Source organism: Vigna angularis, chromosome 4, assembly GCF_016808095.1.
Source record: "Vigna angularis cultivar LongXiaoDou No.4 chromosome 4, ASM1680809v1, whole genome shotgun sequence".
NCBI lineage: Eukaryota > Viridiplantae > Streptophyta > Magnoliopsida > Fabales > Fabaceae > Vigna > Vigna angularis.
The window spans coordinates 33162174-33185888 of record NC_068973.1 but is presented as its reverse complement, the minus strand read 5'-3'; the positions used below and the strand labels follow the sequence as shown (position 1 = coordinate 33185888).

At 31.7% G+C, this 23715-nt stretch overlaps 2 protein-coding genes across 7 annotated transcripts; both read right to left on the bottom strand.

Moving 5' to 3' along the window:
• Window positions 1-26: 26 nt before the first annotated feature.
• On the bottom strand, window positions 27-11416 carry LOC108332202 (mechanosensitive ion channel protein 2, chloroplastic). Of its 6 annotated transcripts, none has more exons than XM_017567387.2 (13): window positions 11304-11416; window positions 11038-11182; window positions 8139-8257; window positions 6634-6757; window positions 6458-6555; window positions 6268-6381; window positions 5485-5545; window positions 4993-5142; window positions 4693-4803; window positions 4386-4553; window positions 4174-4287; window positions 3518-3574; window positions 27-890 (listed from the first exon to the last, which is right to left on the bottom strand). In XM_017567387.2, exons 2-13 carry the CDS (start codon window positions 11137-11139, stop codon window positions 213-215), a joined length of 1896 nt encoding a protein of 631 aa, XP_017422876.1. In that variant the 5' UTR covers window positions 11140-11182; window positions 11304-11416; the 3' UTR covers window positions 27-212. The 6 variants fall into 6 exon arrangements, with proteins under 6 accessions (XP_017422876.1, XP_017422875.1, XP_017422878.1 ...); XM_017567386.2 differs by having other exon boundaries at window positions 11285-11405; XM_017567389.2 differs by having other exon boundaries at window positions 11038-11074; window positions 11200-11404.
• Window positions 11417-13223: 1807 nt separating this feature from the next.
• On the bottom strand, window positions 13224-19716 carry LOC108331898 (mechanosensitive ion channel protein 2, chloroplastic). Its single transcript, XM_017566900.2, is given in 15 exon segments — window positions 13224-13756; window positions 13759-14230; window positions 14388-14444; window positions 14613-14726; window positions 14824-14991; window positions 15131-15241; window positions 15456-15605; window positions 15939-15999; window positions 16149-16262; window positions 16587-16684; window positions 16780-16903; window positions 17695-17852; window positions 18845-18904; window positions 18986-19204; window positions 19522-19716. Coding segments are annotated over 14 exon segments (2046 nt in total). The 5' UTR covers window positions 19067-19204; window positions 19522-19716; the 3' UTR covers window positions 13224-13478.
• Window positions 19717-23715: the final 3999 nt, after the last annotated feature.

Genomic DNA, 23715 nt, shown 5'->3' with positions numbered 1-23715 from the left:
TCTTTTTCTTTATAGACAATAAATAGGTTGGACGGTTTAAAATATTATAGAGATAGATATTAGATATGAACATAATTTGTGATGTACAAAAGAGAATTGTTTCCCACTAATCTACAAATGGATAATACATTGCACAATGCCCAGCTTAAAAAAAGAAAGCTAGATCATTTTTGTGTTAACATCAACAAAAAAGTAGCTACTCTATTTAAACATCAACATCTATTCTGCTCATCCTTCTTATCCTTGCCAATAGGAGGTTCGCTCCCATTCTGATGGGATGCAACTTCTTGTGATTCTGAAGGGATAGAATCAACCAATTCTTCATCAACTGCAATAGTTCTTCTCTCTGTGCCCAGCAGAGCAGCATCAAGAGTAATATTCTCATCTGAAGAATGACTAAGTGATGATGATGATGATGATGATGAAGGCTCTGAAACAACAGATTTCTCATCATCTAGCTTTGATGGTGTTGTAGTCTCTCCACAACCAGACTCATTGGATGTTGGCAAAATTTTGGATGTTTCCTTTGCAGTGTTTCCTGTTCTTTCCTTTTTGGACTTTTTGGATTTGGAGGTCTTCTGGACCGAACTTGGTGTCACAGAAAATTCATCAGAGTCTACTTTGAAGTCAGATGGCAAGGTTTCATCTGTCTTACTATCTCTGTCCTCATTTGTAATAGTTGAATGAGATGACGGTTTAACTTTATAAGGTGGATCTATCAGTGCAAAAGGACGGTTTTTCGTTGATCTGGAACGAGAAGAAACTGTGTCATCAAATGGATCAATATCGAAATCAGTATCACTGCACATTTTTTGAACTGTGCGGATGGGTGTGGCTAGCCGAGCTCGATGATGACTTATAACTCTGAGAAGATCCAAGAGGATTACCTCCTGTTTTATAAAATAGTTAGTATTGTTCACAAAAGCTAATGCTGAATATAAAATAGATAAGACTTAATTATCCTTTTACCCTCCCAAATTTTAAAAAGTTTATTATAATACCATGAATTTGGAAAATATTATTTTAGTCCTAATACATTAAATTTGAAGAACTAAATGATTTGTTTTGAAGCTACTTCTAGTCTAACTTTGTTTAGAGACTAAAAACATACTTTTATAACTTTGATAAACTAAAAACTTTAATTTAGGGGCCTATTATTCTAAATTTCAGGCACTAAAAACGTAATTAAATCATTAAATAATAATGATCTTTAATGAAGAATTGCTTGGAAGCAGTAACTTGATAAATTGGATAGTTGGGTCAATATAGTTGTCAACAGTTTAAAGATCCACAAAGTTGAAAACATCTAGTTATGTAAAAGATGTGATTTGATATAGTAACTAGGAAAGTATGTACAGATGAATAAAGGATTTACATTTGTAATTAAACACACAATTCACAGAAACAGAGATTTATTATGTATCATAAAGTTAGGTTTTGCTTTTCCTTATTTTTGTCCTATTTTTTTCAGTAACAAGCAGCCTCCATTCACCACCATCCAGCCTCCTATCTTTGACACATTTGTCTCACACACCGCCCTCAAATTTTGGCTACCTCCTTGTCATGCATCTCCTTCAATGAATAGTTTTGGGTTTCGTTTGACTCTGTTTGACTATATGACTTCTTCAAATTGAGCTTTGCTTAATGTCTGGTGACTTTCACCAATTTACCATGATACCATACAAAAAACACTTACGCACAACAGATTACATCACTTAAGAGGTTTCAAGCCCAAGGCAGGATCTTCATTTGACAACTCTGACCTTCATTATTCCCAACTCTGACAACCTTGTTGGAAGCAAATTGACACCTCTTGATGCCTCTTTATATAGTGTCCTTTGGTTGTAACTTGCCCCCAAACTTCAGGCACATTACCAGGCGTTTATGACTTGACTTGCTATGATGTATGGACAAAGGACAAGAAAAATTATTCAAACGTTTCACCATTTCTACAATGCAGTCATCAACTTTTGAACACCTGATTGCAGAATATTCTACTCTCATGTCCAATTTTCATGGTACTTGCTCCTATTGGACTTCCACAAGACCTTGAAATAGTTCGTAATCAGATTATATCGAGTTCTATTGTTCCATCTAGGATGTGGTTCAAAAATCCGTTCTTACAACTCCCCACTCTTTATACTTTTGAAAGCACTTCAACATCTACCATGGATTCATCTACCCTAGTCTCTTACTCCTCTCATTGTGGTTGTTGCAATATCCATTCTTACAACTCCCCACTCCTTATACTTTTGAAAGCACTTCAACAACTATCGTGGATTCATCTACCCTAGTCTCTTACTCCTTGTTAAGAAGTAGATTTTAAGTCTAACTCAACCCCACAAAACCAGCTTGTAAGGTGAGGTTTGCTCCCACTTATATATTATAAATTGGCCTTATCTCTAGTCGATGTGGGACTTCCAACATACACCCCTCATGTTGAGGTATAATAGACATCATCTCGAGCGTAAGACTAGACATTAATGGGTGGTTTGATAACGGCCCGATAGCAGGTGGAACAACATGCCCAACAAATAACAAATATCGCTAGGATAGACTCTAACCATAGCTCTGATACCATGTTAAGAAGTGAACTTTAAGCCTAACTCAATCCCACAAAACCAGCTTGTAAGGTGAGGTTTGCACCCACTTATATATTATAAATTGGCCTTATCTCTAGTCGATGTGAGACTTCCAACACTCCTCTCATCGCGGTTGTTGCAATGGAGGATTTAGTGGAGAATGTGATGGCAGTCATGGTTGATAAGTTATTCCACTCTCTCTATGATCTAAAGCAATCTCCACATGTGTTAGATATATTAGATTGTTCAAAAAATTCAGCAACATTATTCAATCCTTTGGGTTGTTAGATATGTTAGATTATTAAATATCTTATATAGATATCTTATCTTTATCTTTTATCTTTAGTTACTTTGTTATTATTCTTTATTTGTATTTTGAGCTTAACTCATATTTCCTTTATTATAAATACTGTAGCCTATGTGTATTTTCTATACAAGAGAGATTAATTTCATAGTTTTTCATTATATTCAATATGGTATCTAAAACCTAAGGTTCTTTTGAAAAATTTTCGTTGCCCCTATCCACTACACTTGCCGCCATCGTTAGAGTTGCTACCGCCATCCGTCACCAACACCATCATTGAAGCTTTAGTTCCAACCGGCGACCACACTTTTTTGCTCGTCTTGGCTAGGCAACCTCAATACTGTCAAGATGATCGCCATCATTTGTACAACTAATAAAAGGTTTATGTGTCACTAAACGCACAATTCACAAAAACAGAGAAACTTATATGTTCGCATCCACAATTGAAACAGTTAAAAAATACTTCCGAGTTTCAAAACATAAAAATGGGTGAGGAGATTACTAATACAAATGAGTTGAAATAATTGTTTAAGTAAATATTTATAAGCATTACTATATATGTCTTCCATAACAAGGAGGTATGAATCATTGCTCCATGCATCAACAAGTATTATAAACAATCTAGTCTCACCTTTACACGTAGGTACTCTTCAGAACGTGAAGTTTTAACAAAGCAGGACACCAATATCTGTAACATAAAAAGGCTTTTATAAGATAATGGTGGCTGAGAAATCAAAATGCAGAAACTCAAATTCTACATATTCCAAAATGTTAAAGGAAAAATGCTTTAATCCTGTCATGGGCATAGCTAATCCATCACCAGGCAAGGCAGTAAATAGACAGTGCTAAGAATATTCTGCATATATACTTTGGAGATAATTTTCTAATGGACGAGAATTCTTTTTTAACACAAAGATAAATTGTAATGATCGTGCATAAAGCTAAATGTCGGAAGTTATAAATTTAAGTTTTCTTTAGAAATAACTTTTTAATATATTTTGTTCTCTAAAAGAAGTTCAAAAATTATAACAAACTTCTCGATTTCATGACAATTTGATAGTAAAAATTACAGTTCTTAAATGATAAAGAATACCACAAAGAATAAAAATATGCCCCAGATGTCATTCAATTGACCAATATAAGTGTCAAACGAAAGTAGACTCTAGATTTTGAACAAGCTCATTTTCATTCTCAGAACTACGCTACATGCAGCATCTCAAAAGGAACCTTTAAAAAAGCTTTCAAAGTAAAAATTGAATAAAAGGGGAGATAAGAAAGATTTTCAACCATAAGAGCCTGATTTTCTGGATCAATGTTCTCTAGAAAAACCCTTCTGTGCAATTTTCTTTGCTCTACTTGAGGATTTTTGGCCAAAACCTTGCGCATATCAGCTATTATACTCTGCATAAAGAAATCAGGAAAGAGATTACTTAAGTTTTCAAATGATGAGATAGTCATCAAATAGTAACTAAACAATTATTAAAGGAAAGAATACTCACATTAATCTTGTTAACATCCAAGTGACTGATAGCCAGGTGAGTCTTTATACGCCAATGAGATTTCTTACTAAGATTCCTCACAACATTTATACTCAAATTGTGATTAGGAATATGAACTGCTTCACAATCAGAACCTCTAATTCTTGTTGGTGACCACCAGCCAACATGCTAGAGAAAATGTGAAATTTGATTACAATGAAATATTATAAAGATGCTTGGGAAAAATATCACCTATAATGGAACTCATTTATATTATTTTCTGCTCCCCTAAACTACCTTCTCAGCAGGTTAGATAATAAATACATACCTCAACTTTACCAGTAACCTCATATCCTTTAATTTTTGTTTGAATCCGCTCATTCACAACAAATGGCCGAGTTGCATGAATCATTATACTTGAAAGGAAGTTTGTAAATATCTGAAGACACCACAAAAATGAAGTGAGAATGACAGCAAAGAGGAGCCTATCTAATTGGTAATGCCCATACCCTGTAGAGTTACTCTACCAGAATTTGAGAATTTGATGTTATGGAGGATTCATAAAAAATCTAATGACAAATGTGACTTGATTATTCACGTAGACAGATTTAAAGAACCTATAACATACCTCGCGACCTGCAAGGGAAATCAATACTGTGCCCAAACCACCAGCAGTCAACCACTTCTGTGTGGAGATACCCAGTAACTCCATGAACAATGACACAGCAGCAACCCAAATTGCAGTGTATACAGCTTTCCCAGTAAAATCAATGCTCATCTGTCATTCATTGGCAACATATTGAATAAGATTTGTGTTTTCATACACTTCAGGAATGCCCTCAGGGATCAACAAACTAAATTAACAACTTCATTATAATATCCAACATGAAAACAAGGAATATTATTCTATAACGATACCATATGCAACTCACAAATTCAAATTTGCTAAATCATATTCAGTAGTTGATTTTTTATTTCCTAAATGTGGACTACCTTCTTCTAATTTTCATTGGGAACATCTAAACCCTTATTTAAGTGATATCAACCTAAAGCTTTATTGAAGCGAAATGTTATGGAAACAGAAATGGAAACATGACAAGGATCTGTACCAGAAACATACATTTCTTTCATCACAGGAGTCATTTGCATCCATACAAATTTTTTGTGCCTGTTGAATTAAGCTGAAAATAGGCAGCAGAAGCATATTGGATTATAAGTTGAACAAGATACGAAGATTCCAAACCCTATAATAATAAGAAATTAACTACTACAATGTTTATTTTACAAAAATAAATAAAGAGGATTCGATATTTTATTTGCATATTATTTGAATAAATAAATAAAAAGTCTCAAATAAATATATAATTGAAATGTTGAATAATTAAAATAAAATAAACAAAATCATCTTATATAGCAAACTCTATATTGTTCTGCACCGTAGTTTATTCTTCTTCCTGTTTTTTTTAGATAATAACTTGCATATATCAATCTACATTGCTGTGTATTTTACTTCTACTTCCAACAATAAGAAAACAAAAAGCTTTTCTTAATACGAAAAACTGCAATACTCTCAAATTTTAAAGGAACAATATTCTACTTTACTGTATCAATTATCATGTCATTGGGACTATAAATACATGAACCCGTTGGTTATTTAGGAAATATGGACAGCTAATTCTAAGGACACAAATCCTGTGATTATGGTATTGTTTTTAAATAAATAAACCTAGTATTAATTGTGAGATACAATTTCTATAAAGAATATAATTACAGCAAGGATAAAATATAAAATAAAATTTCCTTAAATATACACTGAGCGCCACGGTTTTGACAAAACACAATAGTAACTTTGTTAGTTTATTGAACAAATGGGAGATATAATTATGCCAGAAATTAAATCTACCTTGAAGAACAGTAAGCAATAGTAAGCACGGTTGACAAAGATCTTACAAAACTCAGCAGCCGTTGTTTCATAGCCTGACTAGTTTCTGATGGTAGGACTAATGGATCTAAATCCCTGAAACATTTTACACTAAGGTGTTCATGAACAACGGCAAACTCCCACTGGAAAAAACGTTAGTCCAGAAAGATACCTGCAGATGAGCATCACTCCAGTCCACAGCAGCATAGGTTGAAAGTAAGATGTCAAAATATAATATGAACTACTTTTCTTCCAACTTCTATCAGTACTCTGAAAACATCATGGAACAGAAAATCAGAAATTAATACTATTCAAATGATTTTGACAAATATGCAATAAGATGCTAACTTCTTGGCAAAACATCTTCCTGCTCAGGCGCACAAGAGGCTTGAGACCAAAAACAGCAAACCCAATAATACCAAGGGCAGGGATGAATGGAATCGCGATTGGTTTTCCTGCTATATTATATGACCTACATCGATTTAAAAAATAAATTACCCTAGACATTTATTCAGAAATAGATAGATGTAAAACGAAAGATATGAATAAGACTTTGAAACTATTATGAATGTCATTGTGCTTTCATGTGAAAATGTGTGTGATTTATGCATTAGTTTAAGTTCACATCCCTTTATGTGATTCATATTCATACTATGCCTTTGAGAAGAACTTAAATCTTTTTCGAAAATCTTTTCAAAAGTGTTTTGTAACATATTAATCAGTTAATGTTAAAATATAAATGATTACACTATAGTGCTTTCACAAATAATCTACTATCATAAATGAGATAATCAATTATCTAGATTCAAATACAAACTTAGTTGGTAATCAACTATTTGGAGCCTGGTTCAGGTATACAATTCATTGATAATCGATTATGCCTATAAATAATTGATTATTTGTGTTGGAGATCTCACGTCAACTAGAGATAAAGCAAATTTAAACAATACAAGTGGGTGCAAAACTCACCTTACAAGCCGGTTTTGTAGAATTTGAGTTAGTCTTAAAATTTACTTCTTAAGATGGTATTAGAGCCATTTAAAAACATATCATAGTGAGATTTGTTGTTTATTAAACCTATAATGTCACCCACTATCAAGCTACTATCAGACCATCCATAAATATCTAGTGTCACGCTCGAGATGTATATACCTCGACGTGAGGAGATGTGTTGAAGATCCCATATCGGCTAAAAATAAAGAAAATTTACATTATATAAGTAGGTGCAAACTTCACATTATAAACCAATTTTATTGGATTGAGTTAGACTTAGAGTCCACTTAAGAATTTGAATAGTGTTAAACCATTATTTGTAGACATAATTGACTAGGATGTTCATATTGAGTTTCCACAATTTATTATTCTTAAATATAATAGATTAGATCAATTCTATATCAATTTATATACAAACTTTTCTAAAAGAATTCAAAATTAACAAGTTTAAAACAATTACAATTTGTAGCTTTAGCTTTCAAGATATTTGTTTGAGGTTTACAATTTAAGGTATAGGGTTTGAGGTTCTATTAATCAGTAAAAAATCTCAGAACATCACCTCACCTACTTCTTTGTAAATTCCTTTATTTTTCTTTACAAATATTACCAAATATTTCAACTCATAAATAATTAAAATGCAAACACATACAACAACATAGGTGTTTCTAACTTGTTAATAATAAATTGACAAAAAGGTCATTTTAAAGCATTATAAAAGTTTAAAAGATTAAATTGAATCTTTTAGAAATTAAGATAATAATATGAATATAAAAATGTGAAAAAAAAGTTTAATTTAACCTAATAATAATAAAGCAAAACAACATTTACTACTATGCCCAGTTCGTAATTCCTAGTCCCACCTTGACATTGCCACCATGTCCATGGTCATCACCATCGTGGGGACCGATCTCCTTGTCAGACTCCTCATGATTGCTCTCCTTGTCAATCTCCTCATGATTTTAGGTATGCCACCACCAAACTTCACAACATAAACAAACAGTTATAATCATAGAAATAATATATAACTAGGAATATTTAGATTATGAATGTATTATTAGGAACATTTTTATTTATTCACTTAACATATCTTTGTTATTAGAGGATATCAAATCTCCTATTTATTGTATTGATTAATGTTTCTCAATATAAATAAAGCACTCATACTGTATCAAAAACACATAGTTTCATCTCAATTTTTCTCTCTTCCCTAGAGTTTAACACAAACAAATATATGCATGTGAGGGGTATAGTGATTGATCTAGTTGCACATCACGTGTTTGATGAAATGAAGTTGTGACTAATGGATGTAACCGGTGACAGTATAATGAATCTTGACCAAAGAATTGCTGGAGCATTAGATAAAGAGTGTCCCTAAAGGTCAAGGCACTGTTAGAATGATGATCACCAGAGAGGAGTGTGAGAAGTTGAGAGATCAAGCCCCGGACTCAATTTGGATGGTAATCATTCTCACCTAACTGCATTCTATACTTTCTTTCTCTTTATATGTGTAGGATTTATATTCCATGAGAACATATTTCTCAAATGAAATAAATCTTGAATAGAGAACTTTATAACCATGGCTGAAATTAACTTCTCTGATACTTTAATTAGATTTGTCAACATCTATCAAGTGAAAGGTAAAATGAAATATTCTTCATCGCACATGATATAGGCAACTATCACTTGCTTAGATGAGCATTTTCAATGCAAGTGTTTGCAAAACTGTTCAATCTCTGAATCCAACAATTTCTCCCATTCATGTTTAGTATCTTGAAAAGAGAGAAATGGGTTCTGAAACATTTTTGTTTCTGTGTTTTCAAAACCGATTCCTCATTTTATAAGAAACTAAACATGACTAAAGGTTTGTTTGGTAGGGAGGAGGGGGAAGAAAAGAGAGATGATTAATTTCGTCGATTTGTTTGGTAGAGTTTCCCCTTAGTAATATGCAATGTATTTAATAAAATGCAAACTACCATAATAAAATTGAACCTGAGTTTTTAAGCTGCTTTTAGTAAGTCTTCTTTTACCTCTCTGCTCACAAGATTTTCACTTTGACTTGAAAAAATGTTTTTTTAATGCTAAGCAATGTTGTTAGTTGTAGTTTCTTACATATGCAACATCTGTAAGAACTCATTTGTTCTAATGCTATTTTAAAGTTACTTAACTTTAGAATCAGCAAAAGTACTTGCATTGGAGTTAGGAAACATTTAGATTTACAGGGTGTTTAGATAACACAAATCAATTCTATCTTATCATCCTATGAAATCATGGTGATACCAAGAAAAAGTAAGAATATTTGTTTTTTTACTTTATTCATGAAAAATTAATTGATAATTTTTAACCATGAACCTAATCCAAACACACTACGAGTGACTGAACGAAATCCTCACGTGCTGTGCAAAGGAGGATGTAAAGGATTGGACAACTGATGTTCTCATTGATGCTCTTCACAGAGTAGAAGAATATGGTAAGCATGGTTCTGAGTAATGTAACTAGTCCTCCAATTACCCTTTGCTTTTTAATTTTAATGCTTAATATAAAAATTTACAGTACTATGTGTTGTCGTGATCCCAGTGATGTGATGGGATCGAATCATTTTGCTACAGTTACCCTCATATTCACCAAGGAGAATTGCACTCTTTTAGCAAATGTGAATTAAGGAATGGCTCATTTTGTTATATCTTTTGCTGAGTGTATAGGATAAGTGCTGTGTACGCTCATCATAGCAGAAACTTTGATCAGAGAAGTAACTAAATTAGACAAGGTTAATAGAATTGGAGATACCTGTGTCATTCATAAATAATGTATTAGTTGGTTGGTTGGTTTTGTATATTGACACATTACCAGTCAATAATAGTTTCTTGATTTAAAAGTAACGTTTTTTTTATATTTGATTTCTGTTGTCTTATTTACTACTCCCATTAGCCTCTGTCAATTCACAAAGCTCTCCATGGATATAGACTATAAATAAAAGAAAAACACACATCTAAGACAGTAACTGTTATCACTGAAGCATGGAAAATTGCAAATGAAACTGCCAGCAAAAAAAAATTCAAAAGACAAATAGATAACTAGCAAACATAGCTATCCCAGGACGGAACCAAGGTTTTAGAAAAAGAAAAACTTAAATACAGTTCCTTAGGTGCTGTTCGTTTAATTCTCCAAATAGAATTGATGTTTAATACCAGGATGAAACTCCATTTTGATTAGACAACAGTACAATCAACACCTAAAGAATTGTACCTAAGTGTCTACAAGCACAGTTGTGGCACTCCTTTGTCGGTTATATTCAATAACATAAAGTAACAAAGTAAAATTGCGACCACAATTTAAATCCTTGGAAGGAAAAAACAGTAAACAGGAAACTTTCATAGATGAAGGCCATACCAAACCATGTGGTAAAAGACTAATGGCAACAAAACATAATCTATCCCCATGGACGCGCTTATGCCAAGAGACAAGTAAATTGAAACTAAACGTTGTACATCGTAAGGGCCTATCTGGATAGATTTTTTCCACAAACACTCGCAGAAGAAAAAAATTGCAGCAGTCTAGAATTATCGTTTTCAAAAGTTAAAAATAAAGATTAGAATATTTCAATGAGAAAATTTCTACAAACAATATCATGCGTCAGAGAAACTCATTTCACTTTTTTTCTATCCTAAAAGCCTAAAAGTTGTAATGGAGAAACTTGTTCAAATATGCCCTACAACTAAGAGGAAATCTCATGAAAAAAAAATAAATTAAGTAACCACATACCGTATAAAAGCAACAGCTTCCATGATTATTGTACAGCCTAACGTCGCGAGACAGTCCAATTGAAGTGAAATGAAGTCCAAGGTTACGCGATGAGCACAACATCTTACCAACAAATCGAAACTACTTTAAATTTTGCCTACTTAACCTGTATGAGAGACAAACCCGGTAATGTTAGAAGCGAAGAGACTAGAAGTTCTCAGAGCAAATGCATACATGATGTTCCTAAGGGACTAGGACAGAGAGATACGCTGATGTCTGATACTGACAATATTCCGAAGACGTGGGAGAAAAGAAAGAAAATAATCCTCTTCTCAGTAACGGAAGAATCGCGAATTCTTAGAAACGCAAATTTGTATACTTCCAAGTCAAAATCAGCACACAACCTTCCTCAGACAGCAATAATTTAGCGATAAACTTTTTTTTTTCCTTTAAAAAAAGTGTTATATAATCACGAGTTATTCCCTATTATATTCTCTGATTAATAATATTTTATACAAAGAATTGGTAGCAAGCAGTGATTTTATTATGTGTCTTTTTACTTATATTTTAAAATATGTTATTTAATTTTATATTCCTTTTATAACTAATTGGAAATCAATTTAAATATCTTCTTTCAGAATAACTATTACAAAATGTATTAGTTTTGCGATTGTTAATTCATAATTGGTACACAATATTAAAATTACAAATTTTTAGTACATTATAATTTATCAAATAGTATTATCAATCAATTTTATATGATAATAGTTTTCTTTTTATCAAATTAAGATATTCTTTAGCGAATGTCTGAGAGTATATTTAATAAGGAATATCCTTTTAGATGCTTAGATTATTTTTTTAGTATATATATATATATATATATATATATATATATATATATATATATATATATATATATATATATATATATATATATATTTCTTCTCAGTATCTATTATCTCCATTTCAATACCTTTGTTTGAACTCTTAAGTGGGTCTCACCTTAAAGCTCGCATCCTGATATTTTATTACCTAATTTATCTATTAAGCTATCATTATCTTATTAATGAAATTTTAAAAATTATGAGATTATGTGACTGTTGTTAGGACCTTTTATAATACAAAAAATATATATATTAAAATTTTAAGGCATACATGGTAATATTGTAAATAATTTACTTTCAATTATTTTTTATATAGCATTGCTGATATAAGGATGATACTTACAAACAGTGCAATATTGGTTCATGGATAAACAATGTGCGCACCATTCGCGTTACACGTACTCTAAGATTAAGTAACAAGCTGACATTTTTTAGAGATGAGATTATTTATCAACTATATGAATGATTTTTATGAAGAAAAAAACTCCTCTAAGTTATTTCCGTTTCTTCACCGACAAACACATTCATAAGTGTTCTGATGAATCGAAATTTCCCCAACAGCGACAGTAACATACAAAACCCGCACGCTCAAATAATAGGAAATGGGTTGCTTTCATATTGAATGAGATATGTATGGGTTTGGCTGACTAATAATTTGACAGACAGTACACTCCAATAGCTTTAATAATCAATAATCAAATAATTATTTCTAAAATGATCATAAGGTAGTTGGAAAGTCGTACAGTTGTGATATATCCACCACATGTCTAATATTCTGGAAAGCATCCAATGCAAGTCGCCTTTTTGGTCGACCTTATTCTCAGCTCACGGGTCCAATCTAAAATGGTGAGCTGTTAAAATAAAATGTCATGAAAATAGGACCTCACTCTCACGAATAATCAAAATAGGTATATTATAAAATCAATCGACTTAGAGAAAAGGTCACTCACTAGTCAGGATGAATATAGATGATGGAAATGGGATAAAATGCCCATACATGCTTGAGAGGTTCACCACAACAATCATTACCTTTTTATCATCGCGACTACAAAGCAAGATTGGATTCTTTCAAAATGCCTCTACATGGAAAAGAGTTATAAATGACCATCTATTGGAGGTCCTGTTCAAGCCAAACCAATGGCTTAATTGTCTAAGAGTGTACACAAGCCGAAGGAGCCTATCGAGTAACCATTTTCATACTGAGCTTGATTTGGCTAATTTCGGCCTTATTACCCTTCCACAAGTGTTTCCACCTAAGAAAGTTGGTTTGTACGAAAGTTTCACTCGATTTATTTGTAAAAGTACGAACCATAAACCATAATCTAAATCAAATGCCAGTGATACATTTTACCTTTTATGGCCTATAATCGGAGTGGGGAACAAGCCACAATCAGAACTGTTCATAGATTCTGAAAGTTATGTGAACCATGAATTGACAATTATGTACATACACGGGTAATTAGGGAGAATACAATGCACAATTCCAACTTATAAAAAGACAGCTGGATCATTTTTAACTTCTATCGGAGGTATATACTGAAATATCAATTTCTAATCCGGCCTAATTCAGCCACTAATCTAGTCATTCTGTTTATCAATTGGAAATGAAGACTGACCATCCTTCTTATCCTTGCTAGCAGGAGTTCCACCACCGTTCCGTTGGACAGCAAGTTCTTGTGAATCCGTGGGCATGGGAGATGGAGTCATTTCTTCTTCAATTGGAAGTGTTCGTTTTGAACCTTCTAAGACAACCCCAAGAAAAATGTTCTCTTCCAGGGAAGGTCTAACCGATGACGAAGAGACCGAAGATTTCTCTTCATCTTGCTTTGACTGTGAAGTAGCAGCAATGGTCTCATGGTAGCAACAGTAGAGGATTCAAGCTCAGTACTTTGAGCCTGGTTTCTAGATACAGGAACTGTACTTCCCTTTCGTTCATCTACTGAATTTTCGCTTTTAGTCTGTGATTCAGAAAATGACTGGGATTTATCCCTGGAGTTGTTTACATCAGCTGACGAGGTAGATGTTGCTCCAAAATTCTCATCTCCTTTGGTGTCAGATGCCATGCTTTCATCAATCTTGGAATCCTTTTCCTCATTTGTGCGAGCTGCACCGGTTGAGGGTTTAACTTTATCTTCACCATGAACTTTATATGGTGGTTCTATCAGTAGGTATGGGCGATTTGCAGCTCTAGATCTAGTGAAAACTGAGTCCCCAAAAGGTATATTGTCCGAGTCAGCCTCACTGTATATTTTCTGAACTGTGCGGATGGGAGTGGCTAGCCTGGCGCGATGATAACTGACGACTCTGAGAAGATCCAAAAGGATTGCCTCCTATTTTCACATACAAAAAGTGTTACAAAAAGAAAACATTGTTGTTCATAAAGAATGATGATGATCTATCTAATAATAGAATTAATGGCATGCTTCCTGACATTTAAAAAAAAGTTTTCACCATAAGCAACTGTAATTACTGCTGGCATCATTTTACCTTAACACAGAGGTACTCTTCAAAATGAGAAGTTTTCACAAAGCAAGATATCAATATCTGAAACAAAAAGGACCAATAGTAAGAGAATATATACTGAGAAAAAAAAAGTTAAAAAAGAAACTTCTGACAAAATGTTTCTTGAGACACTGCAGAAAAAATCAAAATTTGCAAATTAAAAACTGAAGACTCGTGCCATATAAACAAATCAACAAAACAGACACAAACCATAAGAGCCTGATTTTCAGGATTAACATTCTCCAAAAAGACCCTTCTGTGCAATTTTTGCTGCTCTACTTGAGGATTCTTTGACAAAACCTTGCGCATATCAGATACAATATTCTGCGTTAAGAAAAAGGGTACCAAGATAGCATCAGCTTTCATTGCATATCAGAGTCACAGAACATATTTTTTAAGCATGTGATCCAATAATGCTCACATTAATTTTGTTAACATCCAAGTGACTGATAGCAATGTAACTCTTGATACGCCAATGAGATTTCTGGGTCAGATTTCTCACAATATTTACAGAAAACTTGTGGTTAGGAATATGAACTGCCTCACGGTCATCGCCCCTAACAATGGTCGGTGACCACCATCCTACATGCTAGAGAAAAAACAAATTTGAATTCCAGAGAATTGGAGTTGCAAAATAAGAAATTCTACCATGGTAATAGTTCTTCTATCAGACCACCAAGATACTTATATTTGTAAAATTTCATTCTAAGTAGATTAGAGATACAAACCTCTACTGTGCCAGAAACCTCGTATCCATCAATTTTCGTTTGAATCCACTCGTTCACAATAAATGGCCGAGTGGCATGGATCATTATGCTTGACAGAAAGTTTGTAAATATCTGGATTAATCGCAAACATGAACTTAGAATGACAATAGCAAACAAGAGTGTTAAATAATCATTTTTTATATGCAAAATACTGATTGAATATGGGTACTGACTATGAAGACTTATTCTTGCAGAACTTGATCAAGTTGACATATCTATTGATTCACAACATACAATGAACAAAAAACAATACTGGTAGGCAGTGCGAAAAGAAACAATGTTGTACCTCACGACCTGCCAGAGTGAGCAATACAGTGCCCAAACCACCAGCAGTTAACCACCTGTGTGTGGAGAAACCTAACATCTCCATAAACAATGATACGGCAGCAACCCAAACAATACCATATACTCCCTTCCCAGCCAAATCAAAGGCCACCTGTTAGTCAAATTTTCCTAAATGAGAAGCTGGTTGAAATTAAAAAAATTTGGTTCCCACACAAAAAGATCCAAACAGGATATGAAGAATGACTTGATAAAAATGCATTCCATCCATATACTACAAAAAAAAAAGTGAAAATAATATAAACAAACAATTATGTATTTCTTATACATTGAGTATATTCTTAATTTTAATTTATATTTAAAAAGAAACTAAGGCTTCATTCAAATGCCCTAACAACAAAAATCAGTCCATCACGTTATTGATGTAACAATTAAAATATGACAAGAACAAGCAATACTAGTAAATGAATATGTAATAGAGACATACATTTCTTGAACCACTGGAGTCATTTGCCTCCACAAAGAATTTTTGTGCTTGTTGAATTAAACTGAAAAAAAAAATGCAACCTTGTAACATTATAATTTAACCACTATGTGGGACCCAATACGCTTAAAAATTAAAAGAGCGAGAGAGAGTACTAAAAAACACTGTTTTTTGGTCTGGTATAAACAGAAAAAAATAACAAATGATCAATACCTTGATAAACAATAAGCAAACGAAATCACCGTTGACAAAGATCTCACAAAATTCAGAAGCCGCTGCTTCACAACCTGGCTGAACTTAGATGGTAGGACTACTGGATCTAATGCCCTGAAACAAATAATTCTATGATCAACAACAATAGAGCTTCTTGGGAGATATAGTTGTCAGCTGATAGGACAGTTATGTGTGTTTGACAACTGTAAGACAGTAGTACGGAAGTTAAGTGCGCTTTTCTTAAACAGGATGTGCAACAGTTTCCAGATTATTGTGTTAAATTTCTGAAGTTTGTTTGATGGCAGAGACTCCTTGTTTGGGCTTAGGCCTATGTTACGGTTATGTTCTGCAAACTCTGGTTCAATCCCAAAACTCTTATATAAAATCTTCTATTTTATCTGTTCAAACTCTAGAGTCTATGCTTGACAAAGAACAAACCTGCATATGAGCATTGCCCCAATCCATAACAACAATGGCTGAAAATAAGATGTCATAATACATCGCGAACTACTTTTCTTCCAACTGCTGTCAGTTCTCTGAAAATATTTTTTTCATAATCAGAAAAGGTGTTAATCATATTAATCAATCAGATATGGGATAAATGAATAATTAAAAATTAAAAGAAACTTACTTGAAGGAACAAAACCCTGCTAAGTCGAATGAGTGGCTCAAGACCACAAGCAGCAAAGGCAATGATACCAAGGGCTGGGATCAATTGAAGCAAAACGGGGTTCCTTTGTAAAGCATCATATGACCTGAATAAATATTTAAAAATAAATAATATTTCCATAGAGTTATGCATTAAATAACAGATTAAGAGAGAGAAGCAAAATAGTAGAAAATCATAAACCTTGTCCTTCAGATATACAAATTAGAAATATTATAACACCATCTTGCAGATAAAATAGAAACATAACACTTGACAAGTCGACATTATTCCAGAACATATGTTCACAACCTAAATAAATAGAAACCAAAAACAGACAGGGCAGAAGGGCAGTTTAACCACCATGCAGCTTTATTAGGCACTAGAAGATTGAAAACAGGGGTTTAAAGCAGAGTGAAAAAAATATTTAAGAAATAAAAGAGAATATAATTATTTACCACAATATGATATATAATTATGAAGAGAGCTAGGAACACACTTTCTAACATAATAGTCTGGACATACACTCTCTCCAAGACTCTCATTAGTTGAAATTTATCAGAAACTAGACGATTATCAGAACTTCACTAAATAGGATTTTGGACCAAATTTCAAACAATAGGAAAGAGGCTGCTGTTAGAATTTCTCTAATTATACACCTCTGAATCATAAGTACAAGCTGATTCATTAACATGAAATTTATTACAAAAAAATTCAGATATTTTTGTACATATGCGTGACATCATTAGAAAGGCTACCAAAACATCAAGGTAACAAGTTAACATAAGTTATACGACAAAAAGAAAAAGGTGAACAAGTGAGAAACCACATACAGGTATGAGCATACATATCCACTGAATTGGGGAACCTTTCTAAATTAACAAGGAGAGAGAAGCCAACCTTGTTAAAATAACACCAGCAGATTTCATCAGAGGAGTTCCACTCCCTCCACCCGGTATTAGGACAGACCGACATATAAAAACATTACATTTGGAAGGCACGTGCCTTATTGGAGCATGTAGTCTACTTAAAAGATGGAGTGCCGAAGAGTCTTGCTTCTGTTATTTCCAAACGAAATATCTCCAGAGGTTTAGAAAAATGAACACAATCAATATTAGCACATACGAAAGAAAAACACCAAATATATGAAAAGTGTAGGGGTACTCGACCAAATTTTGGCCAATGACCCATCCAACCGGTCTCAGCTTATTTTGGGCTGGAATTGGATTCTAAAATTTAAACCTGATATATTTTGCACTCTTTACAAGTATTTCATTAAGTACTTAAATTTCATTGAAAAGAAATGAAAAAAATATCCAGTCAAGTTTATTTCTGGAATGTGGGAACTTAATCGGATATACAAAGTAGCGGTGTCAAAAAGGTGACTCGGCTAGGGCCATAGGTTAAGATGTAAAAGGTGTCGACTCAATCAGGCACGAGTTTAAACGGGCTATGATTCTTCTAGATCTGGTCCAGGCCAATGCCTAGAGAATGGCCCGACCTGAGCCCATATGGACTGCAGACTACGCGAGTCAGGCCAAAAGTCGCTCAGATCAGTTTAGGCCACATTTTTTTGAACTGGCGCAGCCTGCTTTGCAATCCCTTTGAGCTGGCCGAGTTAGATCATTTTGACACCTCTACTACAAAAACACCCTAAGTTGGCCAAGCTTACTAATTTCTAGACTTTATGTCTTCCGCATAACAAGATAAGTAGATAGCATTCTCATTGATATAATAATTTATTTGACGAAACACGTTATTAAAATGCCATTTTTCCACATATAAACTTTTGGCGTTAGCCAGCATAGTATCGAAAGGTGCACATTTTGCCTAAATTTTGGGTCCGAACATACTGTCATTCTTAAGTCTAAAAATTTAATCAAACCAGAATACTATTCCACATTAACTATGCACGTGTGCAATTGAGCACCCCATGGACAGAGGAATTCAAGCAAGAAAGGATTAAATCATCCATCAAACATAGAGGCGAAAGAGGGGAGGAAAGGGAAAAGAGACCATGCATGAAAATTTTAATTCACAAGAACCATACCAAGCTACCCGGTGAAAGATTTATGGTGACCAAATGTAATCGACCAACCCCCATCCGATTCTGTCAAATGATTGAAATGAAACTCAGTATTTCTTGAATTTGAAGAGGAAACTGTAGAAAAATATCTAAATATCCGCGTACATGACGATGAAAACCACAGAGTCCAATATTACTGTTGAGCCTAACGTCATGAGACAGCTGCGTTGAACCTGGACAGACCATCTTGAAATTGCAGTTCAAGACAATGCAATCAGTTCGAAGTTGAAAGCCAGTTCTCCCTTTCAACCCAATGCCTCGGGTTCTCAAAAACCAAATTACAAAAAAAAGGAAACGTTTCAAAAGTCCACGGAAAACAAAAACCTGCAAGAAAACAAACAATAACATTAGCAAAAAACAAAAAACTGTACAGATCACTGCAATCTTTATCTTTGGACAAATTCTCAGCAACTGAATTAATCACAGTCCAATTCCCATAAATTGAGATAAATTTAACTTCGGAACGAATAAAAGGCAAAGAAAAGAAAAGAAATAAAACCCTAAATTTGTCGCGTCAAGATTATAACAAAGATTACCGCGTGAGCTTTTAAGGGTGATAACACCACTTAATTGAGCATACCTCACGAGCCTTCAAAGAAAGAAAAGAATACACAATTAAGTGAAAATTGAGATCTACGAACCTGAATGATGCTACAGAAAACAACTCAGTGTTCGTGAAAGAAGAGAATTCGACGAAAGAAGAAAATTTGAAGAAAGAAGAAAATTTGAAGAAAGAAGAGAATTTGAAGAAAGAAGAAAAGCAAGCGTTCCGGAAAAAATCTAAACGAGCATTACGATACTATCCTCCTGAATGAAATTGTAAGGCGCTGTTGTTATTGGTGAAAATATTAAGTATTTAAAGAACGACGACGTGGAAAAGCCAAACTCGGTTGGCGCCTAATAATGAGCAAGTTTCTTGTCGATGTGGTCCAATCAAAACGCAGAGTTTAGGATTAACGAATGCTGATATCCCGCGAATTATAGATTACTGTGGATTTATGTGGCGCCTGGATCGTGACCCCTATATCCAAATACAATACTAACTTACACGACATGTGCATCTCCCTGTTTTCTTTTATTATTATTTTTTTATACTACACTATTATTCGGAAATTTAATAAAATTGTGTAAAAAAATAAAATTATGAATAGTCTCCATAATTTAAATTTTGCTTTCCTCGAATTTCAAGTGGTTTCTATGATTTAAAGACTTTCAAGGAGAGTCTTGTATTTCTAAGAAACAAATAAATGAGTCTTCATTACCAGTAATTACTCTTATTAAAAAAGACGCTGACAATTATTAAGAGTTTGATAAGCTTTATTAAGTTATAAAAGTAGAAAGGTTCGTTTCAGAGGTGATGCAAATGAGTTTAACTTACTGCAAATTAGGAAAAACAACAATAATTAACAGGTAAGAACGTATTTATTTTTTTCTAAGATATATCAAAACCATGATAAATTTTTCAAAGCATGAGAACCTATTTGAAAATTTAATGAAACTAGTAGAATTTATAAAATAATTTAACCAATACGTAAACTCCAAAACACCCATGCATGTTTTATTTTCAGAATATAAATTTAGTAAGAGTGTTCACTGGATGCAAAGTTGCTTATTCATTCTTTTATTATTGTTATTTATTATAAATTAAATATGTTTTTAGTTTAAAATTATAATATCAAAATGAAATTTATTTCAGTCTCAGATTTTTGTGCAGTTTGATCTTGACATTTGAAAATAATTAATGTAATTCTTATTATTAAAAAGCAAATAAGAGAGAAGAAAAAGGCAAAAGCGATGGTTATGAAGACCTGATTTTTCAAAATAAAAAAACCCACAAACACAATAGTAATATGTGTAAACAATTGAAAAGACACGTATAATATCTTTTGTCACATTAAAAAATTAACAACAAATTCTAATACTACATCCAATAATTTTTAAAGTTCTAAAATTAAAATATATCAAAGTTTGAAAAATTTTGATAATTAAAATCATATTTAAGTCTTTATCATATTTGTTATTGTTATTATTATTTAATAATTTAAACAATTTGTGAAATAACTTTTTATTCAATAATGTAATCTTTAAATTCCTTTTCAAATTAACTTCTTTGTATAATTTTACGTGGCTAATGCTTAAAATTTGTTGAAATCTTAACTGTGTCTCTTACATAACTTTTAATTTCAAAGAAATGGATAGGAGGGTTTCAAAATTCATTATTTTGTTATGATTTATGCAACAGAAATCCAAATTTTAGAATTTCATAAACAAGTTTATATTACTTAAAATTATACGATTTTAATTTTTATTTTAAGAGTGAAAATTTACAATTCTTTATATTTTTATATTTATGCATTACTTTTCTTTAACAAAATAGTTTTATTGGAATATTCTCTATTTGATTAATGAGATGTTTTTTGGATAGCTACTTTTGAAGTCAATTGTATATTTTTTTATTAATGCTGGTTAGACTTACTTGTGGGTTGAAGTCATAATCTCATTTAGTTTTGCTTCCAATTTAAATTTAACTTTAATATGCTATATTAATTTAAATCTTTAGGATTTTGGTGTTTTTCAAACTGTCCACTTGTATCTTGAGTAGTATTTCTTATACAAAGGAAAATATATTTGATAATTTTATGTATATGGATATGTGCTTATATTAAATTATTGAAATTAATTTAGGAATTTGGTATGGTTAGGTGTAATGTGTATATAGAACATATCCAATCGAATTTATATGGAAATTGTATGGAAATTTAATCAATGGTTGATCGGGTATATCAGGAGTGTGGTGAGACTTATAGTGTTTAATGCAAATCAGTGTTATAATTATAATTAAGAGATAATTATGTTATAATTAAGTTTGTAATAAGTAAATGTCAATTACAATTTATGTAAATAAGAAATCATGTGAGGTAGTTATTGACATTGATTACTACATTTAATGTTTGAGTAATGGAATCCTTTCTAACTTAAGCATCAAAGTGTATTAGAGTGATTCTTGGATGCATCATCCAAGCAATTATCGAGCAAATGGAGAATTCATTGTAATGTGTATGGATAATTTATCAATAAATGCAAAAATTTATTTATGTTGAATTTATGAGATCATTTATGTTTTACAACATATTTCTACAAAGGGTTTTCCAAGTCTTTATAGTTAAATAGTGTTTCTATTTTAGTTTGTCATTATTTCTTGAATGAATAAGTGGTTTTTGAAGTTTTAGATAACTATAACTGTGATGCTTATATTTTTTTTTTAAGCATATGCAACTTAAGGTTTGTTATGTTTTTTTTTTTCAAGAAAAATATATGTTTATAGCTTAGTTAATTTGACTTTTATTCATAAAAGATATTATAAATAATTTAATGTTTTATTTTTATCTATTTATTTAGACCTTTTTCATATAATTTATTTATGTTTGATGAAAAAAACAATTTATCATAGTGTGATTTTCATGTTTTGTATTTTTATGTTTTTATAAAATTTTCATTTAATAAGTGCATTTTAGAATATAAACATAACTATCTTTAACATGGAATTATTTGAAATATAGAATTTAATATTGTTGAACAATATATTTACCGTTGGAAATGTTTACAACGTTTAAAATGTGAAATATGTGCAATATGTTTGTGATGGGATATTTTTAACTTCTTTAAAATATCTTATTGGAAAATAAAATTTTGTTGGTTTTGAGATATATGATGTATCTTTGAATAAATTATTTTTTTCTATAAATATATACAAACTTGACAGACTAGATACACACTTTTTTTTTTTAAATGTGTTAAATTTTTGCCTGTATAAAAAAATTCATTTTAAATCATATAAAACCTACATTGTGAAAAGTAAGAGTGGAAGCTTAATATTTTCTAGAGCTTCACCCTAAAGACTTTGAAGAAAAAATATAAAAGAACATATTCGGTATAAAATAATTTGTGATATTTTTATATATTGCTCAGTGTTGTATTGAATTAAATAATACAATTTATAACATGATAAAAGCTTAATGAATCTAAAGTTTCAAAGAATTCAATTACAATTTGAATACAGACAAAAATATCACGAATATTTCTTTGCATTTTTTATTTTAAATAGAATATATTCTGAGTGGATAAGATGGGTCTTAAAGTATATGGTCTAGGTCTCGGTATGGATGAAAATGACATGGCAATAAATGTGTTTCGTGTGCTCAATTGCTGATGTGGCAGCTTAATGTAATTCGCTGTAGAAAAATAAACATAGAGAAAAAAATGTATTGAATTTTTATTAGATTATCTATGTTACATTAATTTTTTAATGAATTAAAATAAAATAATATTTTTATGGGATTTATTATGATACAAAAGAAATTATCTATTAATCTGGTTTACCCTACCTAATTGAATTTAACACTTGAAATTTACACTCTTAAAAGGTGAAATTCATATTTGGTCCAATTTAACAAAATAATTTTATAATAGTCAATAAGTTTGCCATACATATCTCATAAGTTAATCGCATAAAATTATACCATCATTTCATGAAATTTAAACTTTTTAACAAGTTTTATTAATATAATACCTACCAGGGAAGCAAACGCTACGTGTCTATTTTTTATGATAATATTAAATAAATAATATACTGAGAAAAAAAGTTATAAATTAATATTTTTGGTTAATTTCTATAATGTTAAAATTATATATTAATTTTCATAAATAAATAAATTAATAAAATATTTATATTAATAAAAATTAAATTACTAACAAGTTCACTAAAAATGACTATAATTAATACTTATAGATATTATAAAGCTAATTTTATAATAAAATAATAGATTTAAATTCTA